At 40.2% G+C, this 18,924-nt stretch overlaps 3 protein-coding genes across 5 annotated transcripts; 2 read left to right on the top strand and 1 right to left on the bottom strand.

The window, feature by feature from the left end:
- The first annotated feature begins 84 nt into the window (after positions 1–84).
- On the top strand, positions 85–3,251 carry LOC116200944 (probable RNA 3'-terminal phosphate cyclase-like protein). Its single transcript, XM_031531941.1, has 6 exons — positions 85–359; positions 1,136–1,285; positions 1,565–1,743; positions 1,818–1,993; positions 2,087–2,300; positions 2,742–3,251. The coding sequence occupies exons 1-6, from the start codon at positions 155–157 to the stop codon at positions 2,949–2,951; spliced, it is 1,134 nt and encodes a 377-aa protein (XP_031387801.1). The 5' UTR covers positions 85–154; the 3' UTR covers positions 2,952–3,251.
- Positions 3,252–3,608: 357 nt separating this feature from the next.
- On the bottom strand, positions 3,609–8,185 carry LOC116200943 (coiled-coil domain-containing protein R3HCC1L). 3 transcript variants are annotated; one of them, XR_004155776.1, is made up of 8 exons: positions 7,800–8,185; positions 7,313–7,428; positions 7,124–7,198; positions 6,354–6,596; positions 5,798–5,959; positions 4,739–4,814; positions 4,570–4,659; positions 3,609–4,208 (listed from the first exon to the last, which is right to left on the bottom strand). XR_004155776.1 is itself a non-coding variant. In XM_031531940.1 (8 exons), the coding sequence occupies exons 1-7, from the start codon at positions 8,114–8,116 to the stop codon at positions 4,588–4,590; spliced, it is 1,074 nt and encodes a 357-aa protein (XP_031387800.1). In that variant the 5' UTR covers positions 8,117–8,185; the 3' UTR covers positions 4,067–4,208; positions 4,570–4,587. The 3 variants fall into 3 exon arrangements, 2 of the variants coding, with proteins under 2 accessions (XP_031387799.1, XP_031387800.1); XM_031531940.1 differs by having other exon boundaries at positions 4,067–4,208; positions 4,570–4,672; XM_031531939.1 differs by lacking the exon at positions 4,739–4,814.
- Positions 8,186–11,560: 3,375 nt separating this feature from the next.
- Positions 11,561–12,828, top strand: LOC116199236 (cytosolic sulfotransferase 5-like). Its single transcript, XM_031529531.1, has one exon. The coding sequence runs from the start codon at positions 11,720–11,722 to the stop codon at positions 12,719–12,721; it is 1,002 nt and encodes a 333-aa protein (XP_031385391.1). The 5' UTR covers positions 11,561–11,719; the 3' UTR covers positions 12,722–12,828.
- Positions 12,829–18,924: the final 6,096 nt, after the last annotated feature.

Genomic DNA, 18,924 nt, shown 5'->3' with positions numbered 1-18,924 from the left:
ATAAATAAGCCGTCGGCCCACTCGGAATCCTTGGCGGGTCGGTAGATATTGAGAAATCTTGGCGGGTCAGATTTCATTTCAGGGTTTAGTTAGGGTTTTACTTTTGTTTGCCGGTACTGCAAGGAGGAAGAGCAGAGGAGAGGATCGGAGAAGGATGGGGAAGACGACGTACAAGAGGCTGCCGGGGAGCCAGAGCCTGAGGCAGAGGCTGCTGTTGGCCTCGCTCTCTTCGACCGCCATCATCGTCGAGGACATCCGCTCCGACTCCACGTGGCCCGGCCTCCTCCCCCACGAGGTCTCCCTCCTCCGCCTCTTTGAGAAGGTCTGCGATGACTGCGTCGTCGAAATTAACGAAACCGGTAACTCATCTTGATCCTCTCCCTTACAAATATGTGGTTGTGCGTAGGTAAGACGATTGCCCCTGCTTGTTAGTGTTATAGGATGGTCTGCCTAATTCGATTCCATCACTTGCGTAGGGTTTATTCTTCTAGAACTGTGGAGACTATGAAAATTCGGGCTACTTTTTGTGGATTCGGTGATTTTGTTTGGGGCAATACCTCGGACGTTGTAGAACTGGAATTTGATTTGAATATTTGAGCTCTTTCGCGAGTTCTTGCATAAAATGTTGTATGTTATTGGAATTCACGGGTTGGAAATTTTCGTCTTTGTGCGAGATTTTACTCTACTTGTCCTGTTAGCACTTGTTAGAGCAGAGGCTGCTCCTTTACCAAAATTTGCTTGTAAAGTTGCAGATTGTGTTGTTTTGAGCTCTTTCATCTTTATGAGCTTTTGTAATTTGGTAAAGTCGCTTGTAATCTTTTCCTGTTCTCAATGAGAATCCGTGTCTATCCAAAGGGGAAAAAAATAATAATTTGTTTTCGTTACGCGTGTTCCTGGGGAAGTGATTTCTTGGATTGAGCTATTCATGTTCTCACAATTGTCGGGAGATGACCTACCTCAGCTGTTGTCTTAAAAACCAGTAACAATAACTGCCTTGCTATCTCAAATACAGGAATGATAATTCATATTGACAGTAAACTCTAGCTTCGAGATTTATTCTTATGGATCAGTCTACCAGCATTTTAATCTATCAGCACTCTCTCTGTTAACTTCATTAGTTGGTAATGTCTGGCAGGGACAAAGCTGAAGTATAAGCCTGGTATTATAGTCGGAGGCAGGAATCTTGTTCATGATTGTGGTCTTAGCCGATCCATTGGATATTTCTTGGAGCCATTGATTGTACTTGCCTTATTCGCCAAGAAGCCTCTGTCAATAAGGCTCAAAGGTAGACTTGTTTCCATTATTCTTTGGCTTAAGCTTAGAGTCATACTTAATGTTATTCTTCTCGGGCAATTGATTATCAACTACAATGGTACCTGATTTTTCTCTTCCAGTTAAAGGATTATCTCTTGCTGCTGCCATCAATAGCATTGTTAAATAAAATTCTCTCTTATACAAATAGCAATATTAGATCCAGAGCTTTTGCTCGATATGTGGGGGAGAATAATTTATGATTTTTCTCCGTAAAGCATCTATTTCATCAATTGTGATTTTGTCATAACAGGCATAACAAATGATCCTAAGGATCCATCTGTTGACACGTTCCGCTCAGCTACCTTACCCATGTTAAAGCGTTTCGGAATTCCTACGGAAGGTCTGGACTTGAAGATAGAAAACCGTGGAGTGGCTCCTTTTGGAGGTGGCGAAATCCTCTTGTCTATTCCCATTGTTCAGTGTTTAACAGTGAGTATCTGAAGTCAATGTTTACTGGTTCTTTTCTTTTGCATATTATATTTCTAATGTGGGTTGTTCTCCAGGCAGTTACGTGGATGGATGAGGGAATGGTTAAGAGGATTAGGGGGGTCACCTTTTCTACCCGTGTATCTGTACAGTTGGAGAATACAATGATACATTCAGCTCGTGGAATATTTAACCGTTTGCTCCCAGATGTACACATATTCACTGATCATAGGGTTGGTCCACAGGCTGGAAAGTAAGCTATATTGGTATAGGTGCACGTTGTTTCCATTTTTCAAAAGTTTGTTTGGTTGTTAGTAAATCATATATGGATGTTATCTTATTGCAGATCGCCAGGTTATGGAATCTCATTGGTTGCAGAAACTACTTCTGGTTGCTTCATATCTACTGACACGACAGTTTCATATCGTCGAGGTGAAGAAGGTGGTGAAATGGAAGAAGAGAAGACAGAACTGGTGCCTGCGGAGGACGTTGGTCAGCAAAGTGCATCTGCTCTACTTGGGGAAATCGAGCAAGGAGGAGTTGTAGATTCAGCGCATCAGGTTTGATATTTGGATCTGACCTTTATTCTTATGCCATTTATCTGAAGACTTTATGTTAGCTACAATAAGTACATATTTTTCTTGAGGAGGTGGATAGCAATTTTACCTTAATAAAAACACTTGTGAAATTAATGGTGTAATCTCCGATCAGTGACTTGATGTCAGCTACTCGTACTGTTTGAGAATAGTGGCGGCCAGCATGAGCAGAAACTCGTATAATAAATCAGGCACTGTTGCTCTCTCGCGTGATGATTAGAAAAAAATTCTATTGTGCTCCAAATATTGCAACGATTGCAATGTAAGCTCTTTTTTATACTATGCTGATTTAAGATAGAATGGGGAGGAAAAAGGATCTGAAGACAGAACGCTAAGCATGATGAAAGAGTTTTATGCTTACAATTATACATTAGCTTATGATGGCAATTCTCGACTTTTTGTCAGGGTCTCTTGTTCCTTCTGTGTGCATTATGTCCGCAAGATGTCTCAAAGGTCCGTGTAGGGAAGCTCTCACCATACGGAATAGAAACCCTCAGAAACATCAGGGATTTTCTGGGAGTGAAATTTATTATCAAGCCAGACCCTTCAACGGAGACGGTTATTCTTAAATGCGTGGGATGTGGTCTGAAGAACCTGTTTAGAAAAATTTCCTGATCGCAGCAGAGAGGTTGGGGGACATTTTTGCTACACTGGTGCAGCGTGAAGATCCCGAACAGTTTGCCAAGCTTCAAGTGTTCTCGCAGATTGGAGAGAGAAAAGACTGCTGCCGTACATTTATGTGCGTTCATGTTTTCCCCCGGTGGAGTTCATAAATAGTATAAGCTGTAACTATACGCTGAGTGGGGACCAGTAGATGCGATTCATAGTTCTCTTTGCTCTACAATGTATAATTTGGACAATTTTGATTAATGTCCGAGATTTAAAGAGATCATATCGAAATTTTGTGATGACTAACTTCTCTTTCTTAACAATTACTTGGATCCGATGTGAATTCTCCGAGGTGACATCTCCTAGTTTGATATCTCCTAGTTTGATGAATCTAAGCCGATTATTTATACCCATAGGGGAATGGTTTCGTCTAGTGAACCTGGGACACAGGCTTTGGCATTCAGTCAGGTTAGCCCATTGGGCCGTAGGCTTGGGCCTGTTACTGGTGGGCAGTCAAGCACAGGTCCCGGCCCATTTGGACAAAGCCTGTTCAGATCAGCAATGGAGACAGGCCCGCTTGCCAGTGGCCTCGGGCGACGAGCCCTTTGTCCATCTGATCCATCAATTTGTGGCAGAGATGATTTAAGGTCAGTCAAATACAAATTAACTGAAAATTATAATTTGTTTACACTATATTATATATTTTCCACACAGATAGATATTCTTTGTTGAATTGGTTTGACAAGTCGACCTAAGTAGTCAGCCTATCAAACAAAGCAGAGAGGCCCAATAGGCCTAGTCAATGTGGAACCACAACCAACATGGCCAGCCTCAGACTCTGGGAGTTGTGGTCTGTCCATCAGACTACTGAATCCGTCGAGTGGATAGCTACTGATTCTCGAAAGACAAGTAGAAATCAGTGACTACTTTTTAGCTAGCAAAAGTTAGCCCATCGCAGACTCTGCATTTACAATCCAAGCAGCAGATCTTATGAACCGTGAATGATGATGCCAGAAGGAAACGGCCATTGGATATGCTGGAAATATTCTCGATCTCCAGCAGAAAGTCTCAACCTTCAATCAGCACCCCAAGCATCATCTCTCAGTTTCTGCCTTCTGATGATCCTATCTTTCCTTGCTTCCTCCTGTTGCCTGTATTCTCTGGAACTGAATGACGCAGGCAGCTTCAGCCCCATCGACTGGGCAATAAGCCTCTGCGCCGTTCTTGCTGATGTCTGTGGTCTCTGCCTCGGAGGTTCCAGATCTGAAAGATGATATTAGGAGGTGAGATAAGGTTCTGAAGATATAATCTGCAGTACACCTACATTCAGATCATGAATCGTGCTTGTGCAGCACAATGAATGTCCTGATCATATTCGGTACAAAGACTAGATAAACAAGCATATTGGAAGAACGGTAGAAACAATTAAACTGGAAAATCAAAATTATCTTGAATGATTAATGATCTTATGCTCAGAAGAATTCTCACAAGCCTGGGATGGATTTGAGCAAAGATATGTTCTTTACAATAGCTGACAGGGCTAAACTTCATATATAAAACTTCCAAGTCTTCTCCCGAATGACCAAAAACTTTAGGTGCTGGAGACTTTAGGAGAGCCGTGTACCTCTAACTGGAATTGAGCTCAACAGTGCATCATCTTCATCCAGTATTCGTACTGTGAATGGGAATTGAATGCCGTTGCGGGCCTCAAATGCTGCATGAAAAATCTGACATTTTAAGCTAAGTAACCCAAGCACACAACTTGATCAATGAAGGGGAAATAAGTTACCCACAAGTAAATTAGTAAACTGCTCAGCACGAAATATATCCTGAACACAGAATGTACAAAGCAATTTGCACCAAGCCAGCCTGAATTAAAAAAAATAGCCATGATAATAAGCTCAATCTAGTTGCAGCTAATTCCAAAGACATGGGCATTTCATAGCACAAGAACAGTATACAACTTACAAATTAGCAACTGATAATTCGAACCCTATCCATATAGTGATGTGAGAGACTAATGTGAGGGACCACTGACCGATGATGACGCTGGCATGAGTGTCAACCGTTGTTCAACTCATGTCCAACCGACTAATACACTAACAGACCAAAGAGAAGGTTATTACTGCCTCTGAAGTAACCATACAGTCAATTGCATCAATGATTTCATACACATAAACATCACCTTCATTGCTAGAAACTCCCCACCCAAATAAGACAACAGAAAAGGCAAACTAAACACAATCAAGACTTTTTCAACCAACAGCAATGTAAGATACAAATCCTACACCAGAACATCTACAACCACAATTATCATCGTCTCAGTACGACTAAGCAAACACAGTCCAAAAGGCCACATTCTGCAGCAGGAATGCCCAAACAATTTCCCCCCCTACAGAACTGGCCTTCATCCTTTCTACACCTAAAAATACCCCAGTGATTTAGAAATGGAGGGAACAAAGAATTTCTGATTCACTTCTTCATATTATCTTTAGATTATGAGAAATTCTTCCATTTTCATCAAGCCTGGACCTTCAACAGAAGACTTATAACCCATAATTGCCCCCCTTATTCCACTTCTTGGATCCCTATTCTTATGCTGCTCAAATGCCTCTTCTTATGAACAAAAGAAAAATAATAATAACTCAGAAGTCATAATTGCATATCCAAAAGAATTTCAAATATACGGCGCGCACTGGAAGCTATACCAACACGGAAAATGCCACTTAAAGTATGCAGGACGACAATCAAATGCAAACCTCTATCAAATTTAGCAAAAGATTCAAGTAATCTTCTATCAAGGCTATGCTATCTAGATCAGCAAAACTGAAAGGAAAGGATGGCAAGATTACCAGTTGCTGGTGATCGGAATACTGCAAGTGCAGTAGTGTCATTCACCCAGCGAATAACCACTCCACGACCTCTAAAGTCCTCCAGAAGTTTTTCTAGCTCCATCGTCTTTGTGCTTGGAGGGAAGTCAGTCAAAACAAGGACATGGTGTGTACCATATTTTGCTGAATATGACATTTAAAAAATTAGATAATGAACATAGTAAGATTGAAAGCTCATTTAAACTGTATTTTGGGAAAGGGTGGCAGCGGGCAAGTATGCCTGAGTATGTAATGTCTATATTGCATGCAAGAACTCAAATTCTCGATCAGATTAATCTCACGAGCCATAAAATCGGGTATGACCGATACATATCCATATAGAGCAATTTTTTCAATGAAGTCAAGTGCTAGGTTTATAATATTTTCCTTGTAATACAAGGAAATATATCCAGGTAATTATAAGTAGCATCAACCACCAATAATCACTTAAACATTAAAACTCCCATAATCTCATAAATGAATTTACATGGTAGAATTTCGGCTGTAAGAAAATGGAATGTTAGATTCTGGGACTTACAATGTTTATCTCCTGCATTTTCTTCTGAATTAACACGTGAATGCTCATCTTTCTCTTCATCATTGGCCGAATCATCCGATAACTGATCGCTATACAATTCATGCTTTTTATAGGAAAATGTTCCCCTTCCACGCCTTTTAGGGCCATGTGGTTTCTCATCTTCCAGCGAAACCTTTGATAAATCTGGTAAGCACTCTGAAGGGAGTAAATCATTTGGTTCACGATCAGCTATAGCTTCCCAATCTGCCATTTCCAACATCACATGAGCATACAGGCAGTCTTAGGATCATATGGAAATAAATTGGCATAAGAGCTGGACTAGAACTGTAAGGAAGATGAAGAGGTCCTAAGCTACATCCAGACTTCAAAACTCAGACTAACAGAGTTTAATTAAAAGCTAACTAGTATTCTAATTGGCAACCTCTTTGTGGTACTATGTCTCTTCTTCCCCCACATTAGGTGGTTCACCCATTAGAGAAATAATTATGGGAATATTACCCCCCCTACAAAACGGAACAAATAGCCCTTTTTATGCTTAGTATTTTCAAACACCATCTTATATACAATAAATAAATGAATGAGGAAATAATATTCTCATAAAAATATCCAGTCTAAACAAACATTCATATACATATACATAAGCGCGTGCTTAGATTGACAGATGGTTCACTGTGTTCAGTTGCAAGTTAAATTTCAGAGCCAATAAATGAAGAAGACTCCAGTTGTTTCTCTGAACAACATGGCATAATGTTACATGGATTGAACTATACCATCATCTGAAACCCCATTGGAAAGAGAAGCATCGTTTCCACTGCCAGGCAATTCCATTGATTGTTCAGCATGTCCTTCATGAAGAAGCCAAGAATGTCAATATGGCAAACGATGCTGTCATTTAACATATTGATATGTTGTTCCTAATTAGTCTATAAGAAACTGTTGCAGGGAAAGTTGAATCCCACCCTTGAGGGAAGATGTAGATCCCTCTGGGATTGAACTCCTGCAAACCACACCTGCATTGGTCTCTGCATCTTCAACACCCTTTAAGTCCTTCTCCTTCCCATCGACCCCTACATCACTGAAATCAGTTCCAAATTACAAACCAAAGTTTCACAGTCACTCATCACCGAAAATAAGCATCAATTTGCGATTGAACAGCCCGAGCACAACACCGCTTCCAATCTCTCAAAGGAAACACAAAAAAATAGATGCAATTCAACTGCTACTGAAGCTCCATAGCGAACATCAAACCTAATGTTCAACTAACCACCATCAGTTTCTAGCGCTAAAGCGGGCATCATGTGAAAAATCAGGCCATCTGTTCGCTTTCGCATCCCAATCCAATGCGCCTTAGTCTAAATCAGATAAAATTACTTCTAATCGAGTTTCTTTCCTCTGAACTTTCCGCATCTTTCACTGTGAACAAACAGGAAAGGGAGCGACGAGTACCGAGTACCAGAAGGAGAGGAAGCGTGAAGTGCCCGCTGTTTGACGACCAGAGCTCGAGAGTGGAGCTGATCGGCCTTGAGAGAAAATCCTGCGGCGGAGTAGATGCGTGCCAGCTCCTGTAAAGCAGAGGACAATTGAAGACACGTACTTGAAGACTCCTCCTGCGAGGTGAGCTCGGAGACGGCGGATTCGAGGAGAGAAATCGCCGCGTCTCTGTCGCCAGCCGCCAACAAGTCCTCCACCTCCTCGCTCCAACTGCAAGAGGTGGATGCGTCGCCGGCGGCGGCCGATAAGTGTTTTTCTCGGTGTTCCTCCATTTTCCGGCAAGAGAGGGGGCTCTGACCTCTGAGTCTGATTTTCAGCGAAGCAGAATTTTATTTTATTTTTATTTTCTTTTCCCTTCCTCAGATTTATTTATGCTTGTCTGCTGCTGCCACGTGCGCGCTAATATTTTGGGTAAATTACACACAGATGGCCGTAGTTCAGTAAAATCATATATACGTCCCTAATATTTTGTAAACTACTATCAAGCCCCTGATGTTTCTGTGAAGGTCATTGTCTCTCCTTTTTTTTTATTTTTATTTTTTGTGTGGAATGGAAGATATTTTTCTCTCCATATTCTATCTCTTTTTGGATGATAAAAGAAATTTTACTTCAATAAAATGCTAGCTACATTGGGAAACGATATTTGATGGAGCCTGGATTTGAGCTTGCAATCTTGATGGTCTTCACGATCCTAGGTCTTCCTTTGGTGTCGCCCTAAAAATTGCAAAATAAGGGAGATCGAGGGTTTTCCTCGATTTTCCCCTCTAATGCTTAAGTTAGCATTGCGTATTCACGACAGTAAATTTATTTGGCATAAATAACTTATCTTGTAGGGTTTATTTAGGAGGGAGTGTGAGGTGATAGGATCCGAAAATATTAGGGATATTTGATATATTATAGAGATATTTATCAGATTTACATTGATTTAATTGTGAAAATAGGCGATAACCTTTAATTAAGGCAATTCGTCCACAGACACACCTAAGTGAGCATCGGGCAATTTGTCCATAGAAGGTCGTGCTCCCGAGGTAATTTAGACTAATGGCACCAATTATACCTTGGGATATTATTTGACAAAAGGTATATATCCTAAATTGTCAACGTTCATGAAATCAATCCTTCGACCTCAAGGAGAGAAGAGATAATTATTTGCTAGATATCAAGAAAGGGTATGGAAGGACATAGAGTGTGCTTTCGGGGTTTTACACGCTTGATTTGCTGTTATACGCGGCCCCTGCTAGATTGTGGTCCCCGGAGAAGCTTGGAATGATCATGCGAGCTCGCATCGTATTGCATAATATGATTGGTGAGGATGTGAAGGACACCCATAATGTCAACTTCGATCGGCGCTCATAGAACGATGACTCGTGCTCGGAGTACGATAATCCTCCCCCGGCAGCTTACCACAAATTAAGCGATGACAGCAAAGGCATGCACTATATGAGGAATATATCTGGAATCATATCCATATTCGGGATAAAGAGCACCATTGATAACTACAAGCAGACTTGGTAGAACATATTTGGTAATTTAAACATGCTCGCAATGTCAACTAAATTTATTTTCCTGTTGCTTGTGTATTTATTTTTCATTGCTTGCGTAGTTATCTTTTCATTACTCATGTATTTTTTTTCCTGTCATGTGATTTTCAAATTATTTTATGAATTTTATTGAGTATGCATAATTAATTATTAATTTTAATAAATAATTACTATGATTTAATTAATTAAATCTAATTATCAATGAAATTATTATCAATAAAAATAATTAGTAATTTTTTTAGTTGTATTCATTTATTTAAAAAAGCACAATATTTGCACTTTTTTCCTAAATATAGCACAACCTTTAGAAAATTGCACAGAAAGACACAACTTTTACATTTTTTCCAACATGATCTTCGGAGAGTAGCACTGAAAGGCATAACCTTTGCATATTTTCCTAAATATAGCACGGACTTTGAAAAATAGCACAAAAAGGCATAACCTTCAAGTTTGGCTGCGATTCTAGCATGTTAAAAAGAAGATCATGCCTGATGGGCGTTTTTTTTTTGTGCTATTTTTTAAAGATCGTGCTATATTTAAGAAAAAGTGCAAATGTCGTGTTTTTATTATTATTAACCCTATGTATATAAATAAGAGAGTGTGGCCCATTTAGAGATTTGAAATTAGAGACTGTGGCTGGATTAGTGAGTCTCTCTTTTTAGTAAGTTTGTTTTTGTCTGACGTTACGTTTATGTGACAGTATGTGGTGAATTTAGAGGCTTAATTGTGAGATTAGGAATTGATATAGTGTAAGGGTGATGGCGGCTACACCCTGCCTTCCCAGGTTTGATCCCCATTTATCAGCAATACTTTCTTTTTTCTTTTTTTCTGATCAAACATATATATATATATATATATATATATATATATAATCAACGTACGTTAGTTCAAAATGTTCAATACTCGTTTCTCTTAAGTAAGGTTTCGAATTCGAGTCTTTGTGGATATAGAAAATTTATTATGAAAAAACTTTATCCCTTAGTGGGCCTACTCGGTTCGACTAGATTAGTCGGGATCCAATTGAATTTTCGAATATGAGGATTCACACCGAAAAAAGAATTACGTGTATATATATATATATATATATATATAATCTACAATTGCATCGGATAATACACAAGTTTTAGGTACATAAATTAAATTTGAATGATATGTATATATATTGAGTTAAGATTGAACAATCATCTGATTAACATTTAAGAAATTTCAATGGTATATCACACGCATGCATACCTACACATACATTACAAGTTGTATATGATAGAAATTTCCAAATTTGAAGAATCTCCATAATCTCTTGCATTCGTGTATATCTAGATATACAGTACAAGTTATATGTAAATGAATATAACAATAATCATACTATTCTTAAACACGATCAAAGTAAAAACCCAAGCTTTTTTAAATAAAAATATTATTAAAATTTCTAAGATTTATATGAATTAACCTCTAAATATAAAAATACATGTATTAGATCTCTATCACTATAGATCATATTTTAATTAAAATTCATTCCTTCTATAATTGCTTGAAATTCATGAGCTTATCACATTGAGTCTTGGATCATAATAAATTTCTGAAAATTGAATCAAACATGTTATTCCTACTTGCCAAATAATCTTTTTCTAACCCGATGCGTTGCCGTGGGCATTGTCCTAGTTTTCCTAAAATGTAACATTAATTGGATAGATTGAGTATCGGATTTAAGAAAAATTTCATCTGATTTCTTATTTTTCATTTGATTATTTCAGTCATTCAATTATTAGTATAATTTATTATACTTTCATAGTTTATATTTAATAATAAAATTAGCTGTGCAAAATTGTTGTTTTTTTGGTGGTGGGGATAAATTTATTACATTATAAAACGGCCGCGAATATAATATGGAATCGGGTATAATTGTAACACAAGAGAAAGTCTTATATGTAATATAGTTTTCGTACTGTCCTCAACGTTGCCATCCTCGTGCAGCCCGTCTTTCGAACCCATCCCCAGCGTAAAGCTGCTGCCAGCTTGTTGCCCATCAGGGCTGAACGTCTAGACATAAAGCTGACAGATACAAATCGATCTGAAATTGCAACCATGTGATAATATGACCTTGAAAGCTTATATATTCGATATTTTATTATATAGTTTACAATAGATTTTTATAGGGAATTAGACCATAGCATATTATACACATGATTCACGTGAATGGTTAAATATTATATATCAAGTATCACTCACCACCATAGTATATCACACCGCTCCTCCTCTTTGGTGAGTATATAACTTCTCCTCCTTCATCCCAAATTTACCAATTCACTCGAACTTCTTACCTCCCCATCTTCCACCATGGCAACCTCCAACGACTCTTCCCAGCTCCCCGCATATCTCCAAGACGAGAACCTAACCGAAGAATGCAAAGAACTCATTCGCACCCTCCCAACCTCCAACGGTCGGGATTGGTTATGGACCTTGCATCTCTATCAAGGCTTCTGGTTCACTGCCCGCCACTTGAATGGAGTCCTCTTGGCTCGACGCCACTTCAGGGCTGCAGATTCCGACATCCTACTCGTCGCCGGCCCCAAGACTGGCACCACGTGGCTTAAGGCCGTCCTCTTTGCTCTCCAGAAGCGATCCTGCTATTCCGAACCCGATAGAAAATCTAACCATCCCCTCCTCCAGAAAAATCCCCACGAACTCATTCCCTACTTGGAATTCACGCTCTATCTCAAGGACCAAGATCCAGACCTATCTGGTTTAACCTCTCCAAGGATGTTTGCAACCCACATGCCTCTCGGGTCGCTTCCACAGTCTGTTAAGGACTCTGAATGCAGGATTGTCTACTTGTGTAGAAACCCCAAGGACACGCTGGTCTCCCTATGGCATTTCCTAAATAAGGTAACGTCCATGGAAATGGGCACATACACACTTGAGGAGGCCTTCGACTTGTTTTGTAGAGGGGTGAGCCCGTATGGACCATATTGGGATCATGTCCTGGGTTACTACAAGGCTAGCTTGGAGATGCCCGATAAGGTCTTGTTCTTGAAGTACGAGGAAATGAAGGAGAGACCTATTGAGCAGTTGAAGATATTGGCCGATTTCTCGGGCTGCCCTTTCTCGGAAGATGAGGTGGCTGATGGTGGGATCAATGACATCGTTAGGCTCTGCAGCTTCGATAATTTGAGCAAACTAGAGGTGAATATGACTGGGAAGTTCAGGTTAGCGGAGACCAAGTCGTTCTTCAGAAAGGGTGAAGTGGGTGACTGGGTGAACCATCTGACTCCTCAAATGATCGAGAGGATCGACTGCATCACTGGGGAGAAGTTCCATGCGTCAGGTTTAAAGCTCTAGAAGCGAGTTAGTTTGGTCACTTCTTCAATGTATTGCCCACTCCATTACCAATAATGTAACCTAAAAGCAACACTACATTATAAAAAATTACCAAATTATATTATCAACACCTTCTTTAATTTAGCCAACAAGTTGGTTTACTTTGTTATACCATCATTATATTATTTAACTCTGCATTCATCATCAGTAGGGCATCATAATCAATTGAGTCATTCCTAACCTTACTAATTTAATATATATGTTATAGTCTTTCTTCTTCGACTTAACGTGACGGTGAGATAAAATCTTTTATTATACATTAACTACATACTTTTAATTTGGCTTGGCCGGTTAATCGGGATCAATTCCTCATTATTATTAAAATCATGTGAGATTTATCCCGGTAGCAGGAAGTCAACATATCATGAATGAGGATGAGAGTAAAGATTTCTTTTTGTTTCCCAACTTAAGTTATGTTAGGTCTGAGCGACTCATTAGCATTTGATTCTTATTAACCAATAAAGAAAGTATATATATATATATGTGTGTGTGTGTGTGTGTGTGTACACACACGTATACGACAGATGAATGCCACATATATGGAATGGGACCTAATAAAGTGGGCCAACATGTCTGAGAGGAAGCCCAAATCTTTAAATGGGCTCGTGCTAATTTCGGCCCATTTAGGATGCCGTTTTTACTGTTTCTTTCTTCTCCACCCGCCCTCGTATGAACTGTCTGCCTCACTTCACTTGGAAAAGCGGAGGAGACATGGCCTTCTTCCGGCGTCGGATCAGTCAGTCGCAGCTGAACACAGGTGTCGTATCACATCGAGCAATGCTGCCTTCAAGCTTCTCGTGGCTCCTCGCGCCATTACACTGCTCCAATCACTTTGGTCAGTGTAAAGGAAAGCCCTTTAACGGTAATTCGTAGGAGGACAGACAACCTCGGATTTTGCAGTAATGGCGAGGGTTCTTCGCTGCCCCATTTCAGGTGAATCGCAACACATCACGTTCGTCAGTAGTCTTCCCAGTTCTTCTCAACAAGATTTAGTCAGAGCAGAAAAGAGTTTCCCACTTTCCGTTTTCCACCGAAGAATGGGAAATCGTTTTCCAACAGGATAAGCTGTGCATTTCCCATCTTCTAACACTAACGGGTGCTTGTCGATGTTCTCTTATTTGTAGCAGAAGCTCGAGTGAGTTTTAATTGCTCTCTGCTCTTTGTGGGGTAAATTGCTGATATGATCTTAGGCCAAGTCAAAGACAAGATGTTCAAAATATGCTTATGGGTTGTTGATCCAAGTCAGCAATCTGAGCTCTTCAGGATTTGGCGTAGCGATTTCTTTTTTTTTTTTTTTAATTTAATTTCTTAGGCCATACTTAGAAGTTGCCTTGTGCCTGTGAGCGTTAACGTTGAACCGACAGTAACAGTCGGGGATAAATTGCTCTCTTCAGGTTATGCATCTCTTTTTTCTTCCTCATTCAAGAAGATTGGAATTGAACACACCTGGACTTGTTGATGTCACAAGGACCGAGACATGATGCATCAGTTGAATGCTTGAAGCTCTCAATGGCGGGGGTTGCCATGGCTGACTTGTTATGTTTTGCCATATAAAAGCCGAAGCAGAGGAAAAGTGAGGCTGGCTGAGTTTGCAAGGCAATGCGCCCCGCGGTCTTTAATGCTTAGATGAAGCTGGTCGAAGACGGTATTTTTATGCCGTACGCAGTCAGGGCTCACAGGTTGAGGTCGTGCGACACCGCCACTGCATTTAACTCGTGGTTGCGGCATATGACTATGCCTCACACTCAGGTCGTCATTTCCTATTTGGTGGTGCCTGCCACACGGTGTGTCGATCAATGAAGCCTCAGCTCCAAGGAAGCGGATTGTAAAATACCCACTTGGAGCGGATTGTAAAATACCCACTTGGGCCTACACGGACTTGAGCCCATCTGCAACCCAAAAGCTTAAGCTAATAGGTTACTGGACCCAAGTCTCATATAAGCTTGTGGTTTTTTTCTCAATTTTTCGATGTGGGACAACATATCTCAACACCCGCCCTCACGTGGCAACGTGTGGTCCAACACGTGCCACGTGCCTTAAACACCCGCCCTTAACAACTGATCCGAGCTGGGCATTCTCTTCCGTGCTCGGGCAAGGGGGGACAAATACCAAACTAGCCTCGAGCTCCACACTCGGGCCTAACTAGAGGTGCACCTTTAACTACCTCGAAACTGGACTGGACCACTCTTGAGCCTGATTAACATGAGGCGCACTCTTAGCTACCTCGAAATCGAATCTGGCGTGGTGTGAGCCCACATGAGCGCACGAAAGTATAACCCGCTCTGATACCATGTAAAAATACCCACTTGGGCCTACACGGACTTGAGCCCATCTGCAACCCAAAAGCTTAAGCTAATAGGTTACTGGACCCAAGTCTCATATAAGCTTGTGGTTTTTTTCTCAATTTTTCGATGTGGGACAACATATCTCAACACGGATCAACGGTTTTGTCGGATAATTTTGTTTGATCATGAGATATATGGGGTTTTAGGGCCGAATCATCTCCGACGAGTTGACTTCAGTTGAACTGCTGGCACTAGCGAATGAAAAACTTGCATCCATAACCTTTAGGTTGCCCATCGTTATGAGCGTCATGGTTTTGGCCGGCCTCGGGCATTGGCCTGCCTCTCCTACTTTGGCGGCTTCATCACCACCGCTCCCTTCAGAAACTTCTTGCCGGCAAGCAAAGCGGTGACACGGAAGCTGCAACTTAGTTGATTCGGATACTGGACAAGTCCATGGTCCCAATTGTTTATGAGCACCAGCGAAGATCGAGACAAATGGCAAGACCGCTAGGTGGCCGAGGATGGATTGTTGGAGCGGTTACTCGAACTGCGATTGTCAGCTTCAAAGCGAGCATGATGGGCTCGGAGCAACCTTTGCCCTGATCGAAAAATGCCTCAGTACCGATTCGGGCCTTGAGATTTGATGAATCGAAACTGGGACTCTCTTGCACTCTGCCAAAGCGAAATAATTTTTTGGCACATTGAAGAAAAAGCTGTTATTATTCTTGAGCGTAGGAAGGAAAGGAACGGTGGTGAATATCCTCCAAATTATTGATTCAATGTCAAATTGCTGATCCACTTTCTCGATCCTAGCGCACTTCACTTGTACATATACATGTATGCGTACGTATGAATTTTCAGGTCACTGCCACTGAACGAAAGTAGGGACTTATCTATGGCCGTCGGTCCGAAGGCAGTATAGTTGATGGGTGATCTTCCAAAAAGTAGCCTTGGTCATGGCCTTCTATGTCGCTTCTCACAGATGGTGCCAACTGATGAAGTCTGGATCTGAGCTTGTAATCTCGATAGTCTTCATGATCCTAGGTCTTCTTTCGGTGTCGCCCTAAAACCTGCAAAACAAGGGAGATCGAGAGTTTTCCTCGATTTCCCGCTCCGAATCTTAAATCAGCATTGCGTATTCATGAGAATAATATTGTATGGCATTAAATAACGTACCTATGTAGGAGGAGGGTGAGGTGATAAGATCCCGAAATATTTGGGATATTTGATATATTATAAAGATATTCAGCAGATTTACCTTGATTTAATTGAGGAAATAGGTAATAACCTTTAATTAAGACAATTCGTCAATAAATGGACCTATGTGAGTACCGGGCTTAAGGATTGCAAACATATCTTATGGGCTCGGCTCCGGGTAGCTGGGCTCAGAGTCCATCAATATCGATTTTTAGCATGAACTGAAATAGTCATAGACTTTTAAGATAGAACTTTTCTTTAGTATAAAATCGTAAACTTTTTTTTTTTAGATAACAAAGAGTTTCAGGCTTCGTCCTTAATTGGTACATTACTTTTGTTTTTTTTTCCCCCTCTCTCTCTTTCTTTTGGGTTTCTTAGCACCACCCATAACGTTAACTCAATGGTTCTGGGGGAACCCAAAAGAGACACAATATAGGCTTGGAAGCCCATTATTTTTTTTGGATAAATGGTAGAGACTTTCATTAATCAAAAGGATTTACATCAAGAGACCATTTACCCTGTACATCATCAACAACATCAAAGAACTCTCAGTCTACACCCCAAAAGAAAATTGATTAACTATTAACACTATCAAGAGGGTAAAAGATGTGATGAACTATGACAGAATTTACAATTTTGTGAGAGAATCGGGGGAGCACATATAACTTTGCTTTTATGTCTGCAAAGATCTTTCGAACCATAGCCGCTGTAGATGAGGTTTGTCCTTGATAGATTCTAGCGTTCCTCTCTAGCCATATGCTGTAAATGTAGTGTGTCCAAAGTAACTTTAGGCAAATCACATCAAACTTCTTGCCTCGAAGAGAGGATATCCAACGAAATTCCGTACTCCAGCATACTTGTGTTCGGTGTAAGCCGATTCGAGCCAACAAACTTCTCCAAATTCCTTGGGTGACTGGACAATCAAAAAAGAGGTGGTCGCGAGTCTCCCATTGCATATGACAGAAATCACATTCAGTTGCTTGAAGCTGAATCCCCCATTTGAAAAGACGATCCTTCGTCGCTAATCTGTTATGTATACAGAGCCAACTAATAAAAGAAGAACGAGGAAAGTGCCCATCAAACCAAATTGCATTGCTCCATTCAATTTTTGGACTGCTAGGCCTTAAACACCTCTTATTAGTTGGACCGAATTTTGTTGGACCGTTATTAGTTGGACCGAATTTTGGGTTTAATCTCATTAGTTCTGCATAAGATCCGTGGCAACCCTTCACTTAGTTGGGCCACCATTAATCCCATCACGAGCTCCATGAAAGCTAACGTTCATGCCTCAATTGCTATCAAGCAGATTCATTCGACCGACACGAAACGATGAGCTGATTAGTTACCGTATGCAGATGATATAGGTAGATCTGACTAATGAACGTGTGGATCCTTCATCCTCTTCTCGTGTTAATTATTAGATAGAAATGATTACCAATTGCACTGAATCAGAGTACGTAGTAATTAATCTGATCTCAACTAATAAAGATATTTGTATCCATGCGAATTTGTGCTAGTGGCGTGATGGGCATGTCGCGACGAAGCTGATGATCGATGGGAATCCAAAGAGGATAAAGCTAGGGAGTAAAAGGGGCCTTTTGTGTGCGGTGGGTGGGGTTGCTAGAGCTTTGATATATAAGGGGCATGCTTGATGCTTGAACTGCTCCTTTAAGGAACACAATCATGCATCATGATTCATGTGTTGTTGTTATGGTACATACAGAATTAGATCAATGCACTGCCATGCCCAAATTGAAATAGAGACACATTTTTAGAGTTTTCGGAAAAAAAGAACACTGACCGTTCAAATTGCGGTCCACTACGGCTAATATCGCATTCAAGAAGAGCCAGCTAGGCGATGGAAGTGAGAACGCGAGCAAAAAAAAAGTGTAGTTCTAAGAGTTTGAAATAAGAAAAATAATAATATCCGAGAGTTCATATTAAATTTATGTTTAAAACTTTTTAAATTTACATTGAAATTTTCACACATTTTTAACATTATGAGAAATCATTATTCTTAGTGCTATTTAGACAAAATATCTTTGATTTTCGCACTCGAGAAAGGGGGCTCTTTAGTCATTTTATTTTGTTGAACTTTGCTTCACCATTGTATGCATAAGCATAAAATTGCACACCAATCATTCCGCCAAAGAAAGAAAGTCCCCATGACACAGATGATTCCACTAAAAGAAAGTAATACAATATCTATCCTTTTTTCTCTAATGTTTTTGGCATGTAAAGCAAATTTGCTTGTGTCCGTAGAGAAATATAATCGGAGGATCCCTCTAAATCTTATGGACTTCATCTCATCTTATCGGTATATGTTATCATTAATAATGGAAGACGCATGAATTCTTATATATAAAAGTCAACATACGATTGGAGCCAAATGATCTACTATTCGAGACGAGAAGGAAAAGAAAATGTATAAACTAGACTGGCGAAACACGTGAAAACAATTTCGGAGTAGTTTATGTTTGAATTAATCGATAATCTTTGGTAGTTAGCAGTTGTTTTATATGTCAGCACATATCGAATTTCAAATGTAAATGTCTCATCACTTCGTCTCATTATATGATCGATCTATTCCATCCGGTTAGTTAATTGCAAAAGGACCATTATTGTAAGTACAAAATAGTGTTTTGTGCTTATCCTCAACATCTCGGGACAAATCCTACTTGA

This window comes from Punica granatum, chromosome 3, assembly GCF_007655135.1.
Source record: "Punica granatum isolate Tunisia-2019 chromosome 3, ASM765513v2, whole genome shotgun sequence".
Classification (NCBI taxonomy): domain Eukaryota; kingdom Viridiplantae; phylum Streptophyta; class Magnoliopsida; order Myrtales; family Lythraceae; genus Punica; species Punica granatum.
The sequence above is the reverse complement of the archived record's forward strand: the minus strand, read 5'-3'. Positions and strand labels throughout refer to the sequence as shown.